This window comes from Rhagoletis zephyria, unplaced genomic scaffold (genome assembly GCF_001687245.7).
Source record: "Rhagoletis zephyria isolate East Lansing unplaced genomic scaffold, Rhagoletis_zephyria_1.1 Rzeph_scaffold_00131, whole genome shotgun sequence".
Taxonomy (NCBI): Eukaryota; Metazoa; Arthropoda; class Insecta; order Diptera; family Tephritidae; genus Rhagoletis; species Rhagoletis zephyria.
Genome location: NW_016157215.1, coordinates 245,313 through 264,776, shown reverse-complemented (window position 1 = coordinate 264,776; position 19,464 = coordinate 245,313). Strand labels below are relative to the sequence as shown.

At 35.2% G+C, this 19,464-nt stretch overlaps 1 protein-coding gene across 1 annotated transcript in view; it reads left to right on the top strand.

Annotated features, from left to right (window-relative positions):
- l(3)80Fg (dnaJ homolog subfamily C member 16 l(3)80Fg) overlaps positions 1–19,464 on the top strand; it is a gene marked incomplete at its 5' end in the record, with an annotated part of 406,562 nt that overhangs the window by 209,818 nt on the left and 177,280 nt on the right. Inside the window, one exon of the mRNA XM_017637441.1 lies at positions 3,503–3,717. Within this exon, the coding sequence (XP_017492930.1) occupies positions 3,503–3,717 (215 nt within the window). The remainder of the gene's footprint in view (positions 1–3,502; positions 3,718–19,464) is intronic.

The window sequence follows — 19,464 nt, the reverse complement described above, 5'->3', positions numbered from 1 at the left end:
CAACAGCTTCTGTAAGCAAATCCAATTTTTTGCAGCAAATGTCTGTTACGTGATTTTGACGATACGCGTTTTTTTACTTTATACGACGATATGCATGTATGTATATGTGTGTAGCCAGCAAAAACTGCGGAAAGAGATCCGAAAACTGAAAGAAAGGTGAATAGAAAAGTACCACGAAGGGTTGTGCAACGAATTATTTTCCAGTTGGTTTTCTGAAATTTTTCATTCTGAACTTCACATATGCTTTTTCATAGTTAATTGTACTCAGAAATTAATTATACTTTTATAAATACTTTTTAATATGTTCGTCTGCCGGCATAAGAACCTGGGACCTCATGAAAGCTTACAAATAGCCGCACGCTTCTCTGCACANAGTTGTAAGTAGTGAAATGTCTTATCTTGAATCACATACATATATACGTATTTTTCACCGGGTAAACAGAAATAAAGTTGCGAGCAAGTGCGTCACCCTTTGAAAAACGCAGTTTTTGACCTTAAGCCCAGATTTTGAGGGTGTATTTAAAATTCTGGGGATGCAGATTTTACTGCTTGAATAGACCTACAACAAGTGTGAACCTCGAAAAAACTATATAAATATTTTTTTTTGTCCCACAGTGTAATTTAGATCGTCTTTAATAATCTGTATATCGTAGTTTAAAGTACAAGACCGCGTATAAACAAAATGCAAAGCCGCCTATGTGTGGTTGCGTAAATTATTATCTAGATAGTAAAAACTCATATGTCAAAATGGTTCTCTTTTTTATAAAGCAATCGCATTTCTGGATAATATATTTCAGGACGAATGGATAGGATTGAGCCAACAGCTTCTGTAAGCAAATCCAATTTTTTGCAGCAAATGTCTGTTACGTGATTTTGACGATACGCGTTTTTTTACTTTATACGACGATATGCATGTATGTATATGTGTGTAGCCAGCAAAAACTGCGGAAAGAGATCCGAAAACTGAAAGAAAGGTGAATAGAAAAGTACCACGAAGGGTTGTGCAACGAATTATTTTCCAGTTGGTTTTCTGAAATTTTTCATTCTGAACTTCACATATGCTTTTTCATAGTTAATTGTACTCAGAAATTAATTATACTTTTATAAATACTTTTTAATATGTTCGTCTGCCGGCATAAGAACCTGGGACCTCATGAAAGCTTACAAATAGCCGCACGCTTCTCTGCACATAGTAGCTGAATACGTATGTATATGTACATGTTTTCAAATGTTCAGTTTGAGCAAATGTTTCAAAATTATTGTTTTCAAATAACATGATATTTTTCGGTAGTTTCCGGATACGAATATTTTATTAAATATTAAAATTTTACTAAAATTGTAAAATACAAATGTTCACAAGCACGAAATGCCAATACCGCTCACAATATTTTTATATTTGTCACTGGCATTTGTCATCAAGTGGCAAATTAGATATTTTGCGTAATTTTTATTTGGCTTATGTAGCAGCATTGCCGTCACACGATTTGGCCACCAGGGTTGTTTTTCATTTGCCACAAGAAGGCAAATATTAGGCTTATCTGATAAATGACAAATGTAATTTAGCGTTCACATGATTTGTCTATGAATTTGACAAATTTTTAGCCAAATGTACAAATCGTGTGATCCCTGCTTTAGTTTTGTGTTTTAAAAATGAGATAAATATTTTTCGCCTCACTTTATAGCCCGGAATAAAAATGATGCCAATAACAGAAATAAACTATTTTACATACATTCCACGTGCAAAGTCATAAGTGAACCGAACATTTGATGACTTTATGATGAAGATAATGTAAAGAACGCTAGCGCTCGCAGTGCTCTTAAAAAATATAACTCTTCCGAGTGAGAGAGTATTTTGATGGATTTACGAGCTCTATTTTTTAAAACCTACAAGTGTGTAATCACATTATTTTTATAAATAGAACACAAGAAAATATTTTACTTTTATTTTAGCCACTCTGACTTTGGTTTTTGAATTCACCCGCGATGCAAATTTACATTGTTAGATCTAATTTTCACATTTAATTTTTTTACGAGCTTTGGGAATTTTTAGAAATGTATCAGCAGGGGGTTCACCGAAACCAGTAAATTTTTGAAAGGGGTCTACGAGAAAAAAAGTTTGGGAACCTCTGCATTAAACAGACAACATAAATTGAATTACACGGTGCTACAAAAAAAGTCATAAAATGCACACGAAACAAAATCTAGTTTAGGTTGTATGTTTGGTCGAGTACAACATGAAAATAGGTCCCGTATAGTTCCTGACCCCTCCATTTTTTATACCAAAAAAAACGTTATGTGCTTGGTACACTTATCTATTTATTGCTTGACAATTTTCTATCCGATTTTCGAACAAGTTTTTAAAAGAGGATTTATAGAACTGTAAAACGATGTATAACAATATATTGTTAGACTTAACTTATTGGAAGTTTTCATCGGTTCAATTTTATTTTTCATACTTTTTTTCAACTTTGATCATCGCTAATTTCAAAAATTTCTATGAAAGTAGCCAAATATGTGGTATTTATCTTAAAGAACATTTATTTTCGAATAAATTGATACCTAACGCAATGGTATAAAAATTGTCGAAGTTAGGCAATTTAAGCTAAAATACGGTCTTGAATATATATGCGTGTAACTCAAGGCTAGGTAGATTTCAGGGGGAGTAATTTTTGTCCGATTTCAAGAATATTAAGCAAGCTGCTTAAGGAGGGCAGGCACAATGTGTATATCAAGATCGGTTAAGTAGTATTTGATATACGCATATTTGATAGAAGTGGGCAGTGCCACGCCCATTTTACTAAAATTATATGAAAAATAAATTTTTTGCTTAAGAGCTATTGTATAATTCTGAGTAAATATTGATGAACTCCTAAGCGACACAGCTCAAAAAATCTGAAAGTCCGGTACATACATACACGGATATACATACATAAATTCAAGGCCGTGTTTAGCTTTAATTGCTTAACTTCGAAAATTTTTACACCACTGCATTAGGTGAGGTGTCAATTTATTCGAAAATCAATCTTATTTTAGATAAAAACCACATGTTAGGCAAGTATCATAGAAAGTTTTGAAATAAGCGATGATCAAAGTTGAAAAAAATTAAGTAAAATAGGGGCTCATTAAAATTTAATCGAAGAAAACTTCCAACAAGCTAAGTCAAAAATTATTGTTATACATCGTTCTGAAGGTCAATTAATCTTCTTTTAAAAACTTGTCCGATTCTTAAAATCGGATGGAAAATAGTCAAGCTATTAATAGATGAGTGCATAAAGTACGAAAATAACAGTTTTTTGGTATAAAAAAATGGAGGGTTCAGGAATTATGCGGGCCTTATTTTCATGTTGTACCCGACCATACCTACAACCCACACTAGATTTTGTTTCAAGTGTATTTCCTGACTCTTTTTTGTAGCACCCTGTTATTTAATATACATTTGAACGTACTTATCTATGCAAATGATAATGTGACTGAAATTCGAATTTGATTTATTTTTCCACAGATTAGTTCACTTAAATAGCAGTACAAGTTTACAAATTCAAATTCGATATGAAGTTAGCACAATCCTGGATACTCTTCTCGTATTTAATGAGGACTTCCACAGGCCTTTAGCCACGATTTCCCTGCCTGAGATTCCCGTTAAAACTTTAAATCAAATCATATCATCAAATCAATATCTAATGCTACCAAGACTCTCATCGCAACAAGTTATGGAAGGTAAGTAAAAAAAACTTTGAGATTTTTCGGTATGCCATTGAGCTACATACTAGGGGCCAAATTTTTTCGGCCCGGCCCGCCACGAGGGAGGTACACATATTCGAAAACACACATGGACTTCTACGAAATATATATTTTTTTGGTCTTTTATACAAGAAAAGTTTAATAATAAATTTCTCGTTGAGAAAATTAAATACATATACTTATCATAATTTTCTTATAGGCGCCATAGACGGAGGTGCGTCTGACTCGCAAGTCATTTGTGTACGTGTCGACTCGCCTTTCGACTACACACAGTTGAGTTGTTCAGAGTCATGCCCGAGACATGTCGATGTAACTAATACATACCCAATAAACATTCGGCTTGGTTAACAATTCGAAAACGATCGGAAAACCATTATTTTTTCGAGTCTTACCTTGGATAACGAATGTGAAATAGGTTAGTATTCGCTTCGAGAACTAGGCCATTCTCCAGCAAAACGGAACCTTCGTTATCCAATGTATTTTTCTTTTGTTATGAATTCGAAATCCAGCCCATTATCGAATTGGAATTTTAATGTGAGAGAGTGATTTTCTTATATTTCCCTCCGAGAATGAGCTGGATTTCATTTTCTCTCTTGTTACTATGGTTTCCATTTTTTTTCGAACCCATCTCGAGTGTATTTCCAATATACTATGAACGTTGGAAAACTAAGATGGTTTATGGGTTGGTTCTCAGTTCGATATTCATATTGGATATCGAATGTCATTTTCGAACGTTCGCCAAAATGTTTATTGGGTATTTATTTTCACAAACACATCCAAACTAACTCGCCAGTCAGACGCACCGTGTATGCCGCTTATTAGAGATTTTCAAAAGTTTTTCCTCCTTTCGAGTCACTACACTTTAATTCAATTCAATTGAATTCATTTATTTATACTCTCGACACTATATATATACTCGACACTAACAGACTTACATACTAAGCAATAGTAAATTGTAAATTAACATAGGAGTACAATGATTTAATAATAGATTTAAATATCGATCCTGTAGCCCGTTTCTGTAACTCTTCTCTACCGATTGTTTCTCTACTGGTAGAGAATATACGTTATTCTCTACTACTCATTAGCAGTAGAGAACAGGGCGGCGAATTTATATCTCAATTCGCCTTGGTAGAGAATTGTTACAGAAACGAGCTACTGGCATTGAAATCTCCATACGTAAATTTTTTCAAACTCCTTAAGTGCTCTAAGGATAGTAGGTGCAAGTGAAAAGTAATCATTCGAGCTCGGATATTTATGCAAGTGATTATTTTTGTTTAACATCACAGAAAGTCCGAATCTGGGTAGATATTCATTATAGGAGGAAGTGAGTTAATTTGTACCTATTATGTGTTGCATATTTGAATATTTTTGTGTATATTTTGCATATTTTCTATAAATAAATTATTATAAGCATGTCACTTTGATGACAGCTCTTGTTAACTCTGCAGTCGACATACTGACCTCCTTCTGCCTGAATAGTGATGCCAAGCTATGCCAGCACAGAACAAATCTAATTTATTTGTGGTATGAAGGCAAGCGCAAGCGATGCTGTGAAAATCTTTTGCAAGTTCGCCTACTAAAGCCCAACACCTCCTTTAAGTACAATTTGAGACTGTCAAAAAAACAATGGCATATCTTAGGGCATCTTCATTAGCCACATTTCTGGCAACAAACCAGTTGTACCTCACCAGTCGAGGGAGAGGAAGGTGTGTTAGATGACCGATTAAATAAAACCACGTCGTTTCGATAACAATGCCGTACCACGACTGACTTTCGTCAGCTCTTTATTGGTCTTCGTTCCCTATTACTTAGCGGGTTTATATCTTAGTGCGAGAGTGAGACATAATCAACAAGCTATTATAAATAGTTTTGTAACTTAAAGCTAGAGTGTGATGAAATATATACAACTTAATCTAGGTGTTGTTTACAGTAGTAACTAGTGATGACCGATTTATGTTTGTACATATATGTATAATATCGTATATGTACATATATATATAAGATCAACTATAAAAATTACAATGCGTCAATTGCAATGAGATTTTTCATTTATCTTGCTTAAATATGCGTCCAGAAGACCTAGAATATTTGCCAAAATCGAATATCTCGTATCGCTGCAGTGTTTGTGTGGATGTGCGTAGAAGTTCTCTTCATTCCCCTATGTGTAATGGATGATGCAGAGTCAACAAAGCAAAAATTTGTCGCTTCGGGTATCTCTAACTCACGGCAAAAACAACAATTGTTATGTGATGAAACAGGTTTTCGTGATGCGCAAAAACAACCTCAACTATCAGCTCTCATTGTGTCACTAGAACAATGCGGAAAAGCAGAAAGTGATAATAGGCAAACACACTCTTTGCAAACTGTGTTTGACGAAATTATCGCTCTTAGAACCGATAACGCTAAGTTGCTGGATATGATTGGCACGCTGCTGGTCGACAAGAATCTCTTAACGCAAAGAGTTGAGGTCTTGAGCTCAGAGTTACAATTAATATCGCGTAATCTGCTCACGAATACTAATGAAATCAAAAGTTTTCGTGATAGTGTGAATAATAATAACTCTAATACGCCAGCGCCCATACATAAAAAGAATGTGCACTCTCTATGTACTAATGCCGCAGTTAACATAAATTCCTCGCCCTTTGCTCAACGTACGCCTACTGCTGACCATATTACTTCAGCTGCACCCTCCACCCCTACCGGTGCTGCTTTGCTGCCTTCCGCTGATTCTGTTGTTTTGGCTGCTCCTTCCCCTTCTGCCGCTGCGCTTGGATCGTCTTTTACAAATGCTTCACATACTCTCCCCTTTGTCTCTGCACCCCCGCGTGACTCTCCTGCTATTCGTCACTACGTCTGGCTTTGTTGATGCTGCCGCTAATGTGCCTATGCCATCCACTTTCGCTTCTACGCCATCTGATCGTGTCTCCAATACCCGCACGGATGCACAGTGGGAAATAGTTAAAAACAAAAAGAGCTCGCAAGGTAGTAGTTGGCCTAAATAAAAATTCGGATCTTGATGTTATTGCTACAAAAAAATTGATCCATGTGTCATCATTCAAGCCAACAGTATCTACAGATGACATCATTTCGTATGTGAGCAGGAATTCAAAGATAAATAAAGACTTATTGGAATGCTATAAGCTAGTAAATATTGATGCTGATCTTTCAAAATTAAAGAGAGTTAATTTTAAAGTTGGAGTTCACTTTATGATGTCCTCTTAAATCCATTGCTTTGGCCGGCGGATGTGAAAGTGCGCCCATTCCAATTTTTTCAAAAAGTGCAGAAAAATCGCTCTAACATAAATTGTGAACTGATCCCAACACATTTTGCAAACACACCGCATGCAAGGGGTAAGGGTAATTCCGCTCTAAAAATTGATTATCAAAACGTCTCTGCTATGAGAACTATAACTACGTTCACATATCAATATTATCACAATCAAAGCTCGTTTTTTAATCACCCCGTTTACACAGGCAAATCTCAGATTATTAGCCGTCAAATTTGTTGTGCTTGTTATTCTCACATCTCAAGGAAAAGTTATGTTTCTTCTCTGTGGCACCGTGATCACGTTTTTATGCTATCATAGGCAATATAAATATATTTTAAGTTAACATTTTATTAAAAATATCTTTACAAACCTCTTTTCCTTGCTAGCGTACATTTTTGTTTACTTTTACATTTGGCATTTCACCTCTTTTTTGCAAAGACAATCGATAAAACTAGGATGGACACCGAAAAGTTATCGGTTTAATCTGAGATTATTTTATAATTACAGATTAACAAGGGACGAATTTTATATGGCTAATCTCTTGTTATAATTACAGATTAGGGTGTTAAGCTCGAAAATTCGGATAATCTACTTATAAGTGAACCTAGTATAAGCTGAAGGCTGTTACTCTGTTCATAGCTCAATGCGATTACGATATAATTGTAATTGTCGAGACTTGGCCGAAGTATGTGACCTGAAACTTTATAATTTATACCGGAAAGACAGAGATCCAATCAAAACAGGAAACGCTAGAGGTGGTGGGGTTATTAGTGCTGTCAATCGTACACTAAGCTCCGATCTTATTGCTCTCCAAAATGAGGACTCACTTCTGGATCAACTATGTATCACGGTTAGAAGTGATGTGGGCTTGCTTTACATTTGTGTATCATATGTATATTCCACCACTCAGTTCTGATGAATTATATTATGCACACATCGATAATATAACTACTCTTGCGCAGAGCTCCGTTGGTGACAACCACTTATGCGTTTTGGGCGACTTCGATTTATCACAGGTTTATTGGTCATATATAATTGATGTTAGTTTTTTGACCCCTGGCAACGTAAATAAATCTTATGAAATTTATGTCATAGATAGTCTCTATGGTCTCGAGCTGGCCCAAATTAACTACTATAAGAACAAAATCTCACGAATGTTAGATCTTATCTTTGTAAGTAATAACTTTGAGTTCAGCCTGTCTGTGTGTCTTTCCAGTTTCTGAATCAAGCATGCACCATGTTCCTTTAATCCTAAAGATAAATTCTAGATAAATTTTTATAAATTTCTTTCTAGCCCTTCAGCAGAGTGCAACTTAGACTTTAATTTTAATTTGTGTGATCCAGTTCACTTAAATAATTTGCTATGTGATATTAATTGGGAGGACCTATTCATGCTGGTTGATACCTGAACTTGTTATGAAATCTTTCTAACTGAAGTATTGAAGATATTTAAAGAAAATATTCCGATCCGGCTAAATAAAGTTTATAAGTTGCCTTGGTATACCAAGGGACTCAAAAAATTGAAAAATTTAAGGAATAAGTTATGTAAAATGTATAAAACCACTAATCATGTCGAAGCATATAGAAAATATTTGCAGTATATGAATGAGTTTAACTGCCTTAATAAGTTACTTTACAAACAATCCATTTTACAATGTGAAAGTCAGTGTTGCCAACTTTTGAATTTCAAAAAGCACCAAACCTTGGAAAAAAGAGCGTTTTACCGCACTAAAAGCACTAAATTTTTTTTTAATCACAGGATGCTTTCTTTTATAACAGTTTGTAGTAAACAAAAGTGAAAAAATAAACAATATTTACATGTGTAAATAAATACACATTCATGCTTACGAAGTAATACCGAAGTACTGCACATTAAAACTGGTACATCTGAAGAAAGAACAATCGAATCGCAACAAACGAAATTGAATTTTGAAGGGGAAGAGTAATACTTAATGATACCCTAAGTAGAAATGAGCGAAAAAATTTGTTGTTTTATAATAAACCGTGTTTTTACACTTAGAGGTTAGGATATCTCAAAATTCGGACGTGGTAGAGAAACTCTGCAGCCAGATTTGGATTCAGCACCGAAAAATCCAAAAACCGATGAACTCAGGTGGCAAAAAAAGTTAAAATTTTTCGGACTGTGTAATTAATCAATAATCAAGAAAATAAAAAGTAAACACTTTTTTTTTTTTGGTTGTACAATTGATAATAGCCGGGCAAGTAAACACTTAAATTATCTGCGTGCTAGCATTTTCAACGCGAATAAAATTTAACAAGAACGCAAGAACGTGGGTTTACAACTTCATCTTTTTATCAATCATGGTTTGCATTTTAGTGCATTTAAATTTGTCGATTCTTGTAAATTCAGAAATTTTAGTGCAGAAAAAAGCACTAAAAAGGGCACTAGGCACTAAACCATTTTTTTTATGGCGTTTTAATTTTCAAAAAGCACTAAATCTAGTGCTTAAAGCACCAAGTTGGCAACTATGGTGAAAGTAATATTAAACGTAATCCAAAATCTTTCTGGAACTTCGTTCAATCCAAGAAATGTGTATCTAGCATTCCAGACTTAACGTTTCTTAAAGGTAAAAGGTCGAACTCCGCCATCGAAACTGCAAATCTTGTCGCTGACTTTTTTGTTTCCAATTTTGATCCTAATGAGCGCACTATCAATGAAGCTCTTCTTGAAGGGATTGCTTCTACCATTGACGTTGGATCTTTAAACGTATCCACTGAGGATGTTATAAACTGTATAAAATTGCTCAAAACGTCAACAAAATTGGACAACGACGGCATATCTTCGTTACTAATAAAAACATGTGTAGAATCGCTGCCTTTGCCTATTACAATAATTTTTAATAAATCGTTGAGTACCGGTGATTTTATTGATAAATTCAAAGTTTCAGTTATTACTCCTATACATAAGAGTGGTAATAAAAACGACATCGTAAATTATCGACCTATCTCTAAACTTTCTACAATTTCCAACTTATTTGAATCTGTAGTAATTGATAACTTTAACTTTGCAGTAAAGTCCGTAGTCAGTCCTCACCAACATGGTTTTGTTGCTGGTCGCTCTACGTTGACTAACTTAGTAGTTTTTTCGCAACATTGCATCAACTCATTTGAGCAGGGTTTACAAGTGGATACTATCTATACAGATTTCTCAAAGGCATTTGCTAAAGTTTCTCATAACATTTAAATTGCAAAGCTGTCGAAATTTGGTTTTCATTCATCCTTTCTTCAGTGGCTAAAATCCTATCTTAGGAATAGATCTTCCATTGTATCTGTTAATGGCGCTAGATCGTATCCCTTTGTAGCATCTTCTGGTGTTCCACAGGGAAGCATTCTTGGGCCTCTTTTGTTTATTTTGTTCATAAACGACATTTCTCAATGCTTCTTCCACGCTAAATTTGTTTTATATGCCGATGATCTAAAGGTGTTTCTAAGAATTCGTGACTCTGTTGATACTGGTTGCATACAGGATGATCTGATCAAACTTTTTAATTGGTGCGAAGTAAATCACCTGCATTTGAATATTTCACGTAACCTTCTTCATCATTCAGCCTTGGAATTGGAGTGTTATCCACTAAAACTGAAGCTCTTGGCTTAGAGGTCGTATTTGATGCACGTTTTACTTTTAAAGCGCACCTAAAGCATATTCTCTTTTAGCCTTTCTGAAACGCAATAGAAAGGTACGAAGTCCCATATACGTTGAAATTACTTTACACAACTTTTGTCCGCTCTAGACTAGAATATGCTTCTCTAATATGGAGTCCTTTTCAGGTTTCTTTAATTTCTCGTTTAGAGAGAATACAAAAAAAGTTTATAAGATTTGCCTTGCACTCTCTGCACTTCTCTGAGCCAGTGCCATCATATAAAGCCCGCTGTCTTTTAATTGACTTGAGTTCTCTGGAATCCAGACGGAAAGTCTCCTCTCTAATTTTTATAGCCGACATTATAAGTGGTAAAATAAACTCATCTCAACTGCTAGAATTCATTACTTTAAATGTTCCTGTAAAACAACTGCGACGCGAGGAATTATTTTTTGTTAATAAGCATCGAACTAACTATGGTATTAATGAGCCTATAACGCGATCTCTCCTAGAATTTAACAAAGTGTTAACTAGGCATAAATTGGTGGATATTACATTACCAAGAGAACGTCTGAAAAAAGTTTTATATCGCATATGCAATTAAATCCATGAGTTTTTATATTTATACTGTTATATTTAATTATTATTATTTTTTATATAGTATATAAAATTTAAATATTATTAGTCTGTAAGGATTTGTATTTTTATTGACTGAATAAACATAAACATAGTTTCACTTCTGGTATTATAACATACTTTTTCACAGTGAACATCTGGACTACCTCTTTGTACTATAACGTTATTACTAGATTTTTTAAAGCTCTTATGACTAGTTTTTATCTTATCATCCCCCAGTTTAGACCAACCGAACCAGGGTTAAATATTAGCTGCCGACCAAATACCTTTATATGGCACTCTTGAAAGCTGATATCCATCGACATCTTCAACTAAATACCTATCGTTCTGCAGAATTTTCGTAATATTGTAAGGTTCTTTGAACTTTGGAACTTCTCGTTTGTGATCTTTTCGTTATACTTCTGTAACTGAGTTTATTTTTCACTGGCTCTAGTGCGTATCGATTCTAAATTCCTTTCGCTGTCTTGTTTATTTGGAAGTATATTTTCTTTCAGTTCGTCTATTACATTACCTCTCTGTCCAACCCCAAACAGCATAATACTTGGATGCTGGCCAATTGACCTGTGAGCAGTGTTGTTCATTGTAAACTCTATATTTTCCCACACTGTTTCCAAACCCGGACTTTTTTCTTCATTGACTAATTTGGCTAGCATGGGGCCTACTCCTATTTATTCTTTCAACTTGGCCATCGTTTGAGGTGACCCCGTAGCAATTTTAATATGCTGAACGTTTTGTGTTTCTAGAAAAGAAGAGAATTCGGTCGATCTAAAACACGAACCACGATCAGAAACGATATATTTGGGCCTGCTATACGACCTGAAGTAATCTTTTTGCGCGGTTATTGCTTCTTTCGACTTAGTGGTTTTGGCTGAATATAACCCGACAAACTTCGTGCACGCATCACCGAATACTACAATATGTTTTTTGAACTGTTTTTGATCTCAACAGGGCCAAAATGATCAACGTGTACGAGTTCAAAAGGGTTACTACCTTTAGGGATGTTATGCAAGAAATCCTCTTGGCTCCCTTTTTTGCTGAGAAAGCGATACAAGTTAAACAGTTTTTAATGTGCTGTTCTACCTTTCTTTTTAAATTGGGTATCCAATATGTTTTTGAAATCACGTCTACTACTTTGTCTATCACGACATGGCCAAGATCGTTGTGATACTTGAAAACAACATGCGCTTCCGTAACCTTGGGCACGTAAAACAGAAGGGTACCATTTTGCTTTTTCCTATACACAACTCCGTTGCGCATCTCATATAAAGCGTGCTCGGTTTTCTCTAACATTGCTTTCAACTTAACAATACTCTCGTCTTTGCCTTGGCATATTACAAGATTCTCCTTGAAAGGATTCGTTTCAATTATCATAATATTTGTACTTCTGCTTAACGCATCAACATGCTGCATTCTTTTCCCGGCTCTATCTTCAAGTGTGTAGTCATAATTTTCTAGCTCTAGGGCCCATCTTGCAATTCTCGGATTGATGTCCTTCTTATTTAAAGTCATTGTGAGTGAGTTGCAATCAGTTACTTTTTTAAAGTGTCTACCTTGCAAGTAAACTCTAAAACGCTTTGAAGAATAAATTATAGCCAAGGTTTCCAGCTCGAAACTGTGATATCTGGACTCAACATCGGTAGTTCGCTTTGAAAAATAAAATATGGGGTGGAGCTTTCCATCACTTTTCCTCTGCAGCAATATTGAACCATATCCTATAGAACTCGCGTCACAATGTAACTTTGTCTCGTCCTTTGGGTCAAATAACGCCAGTATTGGATAATCTATCAATTTGTATTTGAGGGTCTCGAAGACATCTAACTCTTCGTTTCCAAAACTGAACTTTTTATCTTTTCTAATAAGATCATATAACGGCTTTGCAATTGTAGAAAAATCGTTGATAAATCTGCGAAAGTAGGAGCAAAGCCCCAAGAAACTTTGGACTTCACTTGTCTTTGACGGAACTGGAAAATCCCGTATGGCTTCTATTCCTCTTTCGTCCGCTCTTATACCATCACCAGTAACAGCATACCCAAGATATTTAACTATCGTTTGTAAAAACTCACATTTGTCTAACCGCAGTTCTAGCTTATTTTTTACCAATCTATCAAATACTTGTTTTAGTACTTCTAAGTGTGTATCCAAATTTTTAGTAGCCACCATGATGTCATCTAAGTAAATTAGGACCTTTTCTTCTCTAACCATATCTGCAAAAATTTTGTTGATAAACCGTTGGAACGTTGATGGAGCATTCCTAAGACCAAACGGCATCCTAAGAAATTCATATCGACCCAACCGAGTTGTAAACGAGGTGTATTTAATTGAATCTTCATGCATGTACACGTGAAAAAAACCCATTTCTAAGGTCGAGTTTAGTGAAGAGTTTTTTATTTGCGAGCTTATCTAGTAGATCGTCGATTAAGGGGATAGGGTAGCTATCTTTAGCCGTTACTTTATTCATTTTTCTAAAATCTATACACATTCTAAGCTCACCTGTTTTCTTTTTTACTAAAACAATCGGCGTATTCTAATCATCTAATCTATTTTGTAGCTCACCTTTCTCTACATATGAAAGACGTCTTGGGTTTCATTTCGCATTTTACCACTGGGTCATTTGGCCTATCTTGGTTTACATAGCATTCATTAAATAATTTTTCAAAAAAAATAATATCCTTACATGTTAGTTGTTCACCTATACCATAGTGTAATAAGCAAAGTGAAATCAATATATGACATATTTATTTTTTATACGCTTATATGACAACAGTTTTGTCATTGCGTTAACCCATTTGAAACTAGCAACGTTATAAATTAATTTCAAAATAAAAGGAACTTGATTTCAAATCAAAAAATAATAGTTTTAAAAATCTAAGAACAAAATGAAAAAAAAAATCGTTTAAAATGCCCGATATTTTCTGTTTATGCAGAAGCACCCACAAAAATGAGGTGGGAATGTTTCGTGTGCCAGCAGATGTTACACAAGGAAGGGATTGGATGAATGCGTGAGGTGTTAAACTAACTGGATCACCGAAAGTTTGCGCTCTGCACTTCAAATCGAATGATATCATTTATGCAAGTGTTAATGCCAAGAGAAGACGCCTCGATCCAGATGCGGTACCAACAAAACTGTTACCTGCTATTTCATCAGATGAGAGGTAATGATAAAAGTCTGGGTATATTCTCAAATGCATTAGTGCAAAGGCATATCGTGAAAATAACGTCCAATAACTACAACCGCAGTGCTCCAAACAGATGTGAAGTATCGCATAAAATGTATACTTTCGTCAATTTAGTAATAATATTGGTCCTGATTTGCAGTAATTAATTTGAGAAAGAATCCTTAATTTAATGTGTATATATGTATATACATATATGGGGAAATCTTTTGAGATGGGGACATTCTGCGTACTGGCATATTGTTTCCGAGACAAAGCAGCTGCACTGCCAAGTGCGGTTTCTGTACCTTCGTCAATACTATTTATGTATGTATATGTGTAAATATCAGTAAATAGTTATTCACAAAAAAATCGGTTTAATGGCTAATTTATTTGCTAAAATCGAGAAAATCAGGAAATTTCTAGTGCAACTCGCATAAAAAAATATTGAAAATATTGAAAAACGCCCTATCACCGAATTTGGTTGAAGAACGCCCTATCTCAGAATTCGGTCCCAAACCAAAGCCGAGAGAGGGTTAATGTAAACAAATATACGAATTGTTAGATTTCAATTTTCAAATAAGCGTACGTCAAATATTGATTTCGCTTTGTTTATTACATTATGACCTATACAGTATATTTTGCTTAGCTGCATATCCTTCTTTGCACGAAAAACTTGTGCACGTAACCGAAAAAGGCACTTAAGCGAATTTTCTTTACTACTTTAATGAGGAAGGTATCCGAATCCCTATGAAACCAAATATTGGCGGAGCACTTACCATGTAGAAATTACTGCAAGCGGAATTTTTACCGAATGTTATCTAATTATCTATATAACTACATAAATTGATAGCCATTTTCGTTGTTCTGCGAGATGTGTAAAATAAATAAAAGGTTGTAAAATTAGGAAATTGTAGGGCCAGTCCAGGTAAACGTAATACTTTCTTTGATAATTGATACTAGTCGCACAATTTTTAAGGCAGGTATCGCCAATGTGCAGGTATGTTGAATGCATCTATCGAAGCAGTTTCCTTTTGATGCGCATTTTGGGGTAGGTATCTTAAATGTGCACTTAAGCATAGAGGCAGCAAAGCAAAATATACTGTACTATATTCTATATTTTCCTCATCAAAATCAATTGCCCACATTTGCTTGTCAAAGTCTTCTTCATAGCTTACTTTTATTTCGTTACAATACTGACTTCTTGATTTTTGTTCTATTATATCTTCTTTATTCTCTTTACATTGCCAAACAATTCTAGCGCAGCTTTTATCTAAAAAGTCTCTTCCTAATATTACAGAATTGCCCATAGACTCGTCACTGACAATCAACAGATCTAGATGCACCAATTTGTTTTCAACGTTTATTAAACTTAAAACTTTTCCATACACTTTCAATATACTTTTATTTAGACCATAATATATATCATTTGTTGCAGCCTTTACTTCAATATGGCCTGGAATTAATGATCTTTTAATGATGCTGACTGCGCTACCCGTGTCTATGAGGCATTCTACATAAAACGAAATACTATTATTATTTGTTAAAGTAATACTAAAATACCTTACATAGTCACAGTTCTTCGCAACAGCATCAGTCTTCTTCTTGTTGAGCCGGCAGTGCGCAGCACAATGCCCCAGTTCACCACAAGCAAAACAAGCGCCGTCCACACGAATTGATTTTCTGCATTCTGAAGCGATGTGGCCTAAGCAGTTGCAATTGTAGCACCTTCCAACTGGACTCTCGTTTTTCACAGCACTGCTTGCGCCACGGTCCATCGGATGCGCAGTTTGACGTTGAAGGGTGATGTTGGTGAATGCTGACAGCAAGTCGTCTGTGTTTTTAAAGTATTGCATGTTTGCGCTTATTCGTAATTGGCGATCAGGTATTCCGTGAACGATGTAATCAATTATCTCGTTCTCTGGAATATGAATACCATTTGCTAGCATTGTCTTCTCATTAAAGTACTCGGAAAATGTTTCTCCGACGCGCCATTTGCGTGTTTCAAATTTTTTCCGTAAAAATTTAGCACTTTTTTTGACGCGAAAACTTTTTTCATGACCGAGAGTAGATGGTCGACAGGTTCATTTGCGAATTCTGGTTTAGAATGCAGCCATATTAGTGATTTACCTTTAAATTTTCCGCATACTAATGCGCGCACTTTGTTTTCGCGCAAATCATACGATTTTTAAATACCCTCTACTTGCGGAGCCACACATTTACATTCGTTTCCCTGTCATAGTCAGGAAAAAATTCTTTTAATCAGCTGAAGGGAATAACATCTTCTTTAGCTGCTGTTTTTGCTGATGGCGCCGTTTCTTTCATTTTTAGAAGTTCGTTCTCTCGACGCAGTAACTATTTCGAATCGTAGCAGTTCCAATTCCTTTTGTATAAAATTAATTTCTTTGTTTACGGAGCTAGTGTTGGAAGAATCTTTCATCATCTCGTATGCTGTCGTTTGTGAAATTGTTATTTCGTCTATCATGTTTTTCATTTGCCTCGTTACATTCGCTTTGTCGAATAAAATTGGTTGCATTTGTTGTTGTGCCGTACCGCAAGCCAAGTTATCTGTCACTTCGTACATGCACTCGTTATCATTTTTCTGTCGTTTTAAAATTTCAGTTTCACTCGTTACTTTGTTTGTTTGCTCCTTTGAATTTTTGTGTGTCTCATCATTCGTAGATTCATTTGCGCAATGCTGTTGCTTTTCATTTGTCTGCTCCTTTTTGTTTTTGTCTGCCTTATCGTTCGTGATTGCGTTTGCGCATTGTTGTTGCTCTTCATTTGTCTCTTCATTTGTCGTGTCATTAGTATGGGTACTTGCGCATTGTTGTTGCTCCTCATTTGTAGCTTCGCTTAGGGATGAAATGATACCATGGAAGTATCGATACCTGTACTTGGAAGTAGCATCGAAAGAAAGTACCGACCCCTACAAAGTATCGGGCTAAAAGTATCGATACCTACTTATATCGATATTTGTACCTATATAAGAATTGAAATACGTTTATGTTTGTTTGTATTAAAAAACGCTATCACATATGTGTCAAATTAATTTATGTGACTATCATTATTGATTTTAGATGAATCTTTTAGATTTTTTTAAGAAAAAGTTCCAAGTTTTAAAACAAGTTTTACTGGAATGGACCCTCAAAAACAAGAAAAAGTATAAAGTCCATAAGTTGTTTTTAAAAAGTATACAGAATTTGCTTCTTTTTATGTACGTATTTTATTTGTTTTTATTTGTTTCATACAAATTAATTATTTAATAAAAAATATGTGTATTATAACACTGTTCAACAGGGCTCCGTCTAGCTAGCACCCTATCCAAGGATTTACGAACAAAAAACTATACGCAAACGATTGGTCATCGTTTGGTCAGGATTGGTCACTAATTTCCATCGTTTGGTCATTAACCGTTCTCTTGTTATTCAATTTTCAAATTAGGGGTTGAAAATTTGATGTGCTAGCACCCCATTTGTGAAAAAAAATATATGCAAACTATTGGTCAGGATTGGTCACTAATTTTCATCGTTTGGTCATTTACCGTTCTCTTTTTATTAAATTTTCAATGTAAGGGTTGAAAATTTGATGTCCAAGCATTTACAGCAGACATGGGCACTTTTTTGCCCGCGCAGTAGCGAAAGTGCGAGCGCGGGCTGGAGAAAGGGAAAAACAGTTTACGGGAGGAAGGGTATGAAAAGTTGCGAAAAAATTATTTATATCCCACCGACATCATGTTCATCGCAGTACGGCTGCGGTAATATTGACTTTGTGTACCAAACAAAGAGCATACATTTTCCTCATATACACAATAAGCAATCGTTCCGACATCGCTCCGATAGGAGTACATTTGTTCCGTTTTGTCGAAAAAATTTGAAACCTAGTCCTCTACTTCGCTCAACTGAAAATCTGCTCCGTTTTGTTGCATCAACAAATTTACTCTTCAAATAGAAAGGAGGTGGGGTTTTTAATAGCAAACTAAAAGTTATATTCTACCTTTTTATCGACACGATTGTTACATTGGTGAGCTACAGCAACTTTGCAAATACACTTGAATTAGTGAATAGGCCCTCCCGATCGCCCGATCGAAAAATATTGCTCTGTCTAAAGTTCTGTAATTGCGTCGTTGCCCACCAATGTAACAATTGTCCCGGTAAAGAAAGAATGAAATAACTTTTTATTAATTTTAACCAAGGCATTTTAAGGCGCCTTTACACGGGTCGATTTTCGAGTAGATTTTTTGTAAATGACATCTCAACCACTAGCTGGTCGATTTTCTAGTCTACAGATATCGACCCTTATAAGGCCGCTTTAGCTCCTTATTTGTAAAGGGATACGAGGAGAAATGAATTGCTTTTTATAAAGATAAGAAATGCACATCNGGCGCCTTTACACGGGTCGATTTTCGAGTAGATTTTTTGTAAATGACATCTCAACCACTAGCTGGTCGATTTTCTAGTCTACAGATATCGACCCTTATAAGGCCGCTTTAGCTCCTTATTTGTAAAGGGATACGAGGAGAAATGAATTGCTTTTTATAAAGATAAGAAATGCACATCTACTACGAATACTTGATATTTACTTCCATTTTTGTAGTCCGAACCCAGCAAAGAGCGCTCGGTGAAGGTCAGCTAGTGATCAAATTTGCCAACAGGGCTGCCAAACATACATAGCTATGAAGTGCCATATTGAGGATAAAAAGTGCTAAAACGTGCCAAATAGAAAATTAAAAGTGCCAAAAAAGGTGTCATTCTCTTTAGTTCTTCCCATTAGCATTAAAATTAGACAAATTAAAACAAAAGCCCAATGTCAAAGTAAGATAAACCAGTTGTATACACTATCGAAATTAGAAAATTTTAGTAGGGAAAAAGAAGTACACGCAAAGGATTTCACAAAAATGTATTTAAATTTGGCTTTTTTTCAAAAGTGCTATTTTGGCACTTTGTGCAAAATTGAAAAATGCAGTGCCATTTCAAGTAAAATAGTGCCCAAAATAGCACGGTTTGAGCCAAGTTGGCAGCCCTGATCGCCAAGTTTTTTATTTAAAAAAGCACCAAAATACTG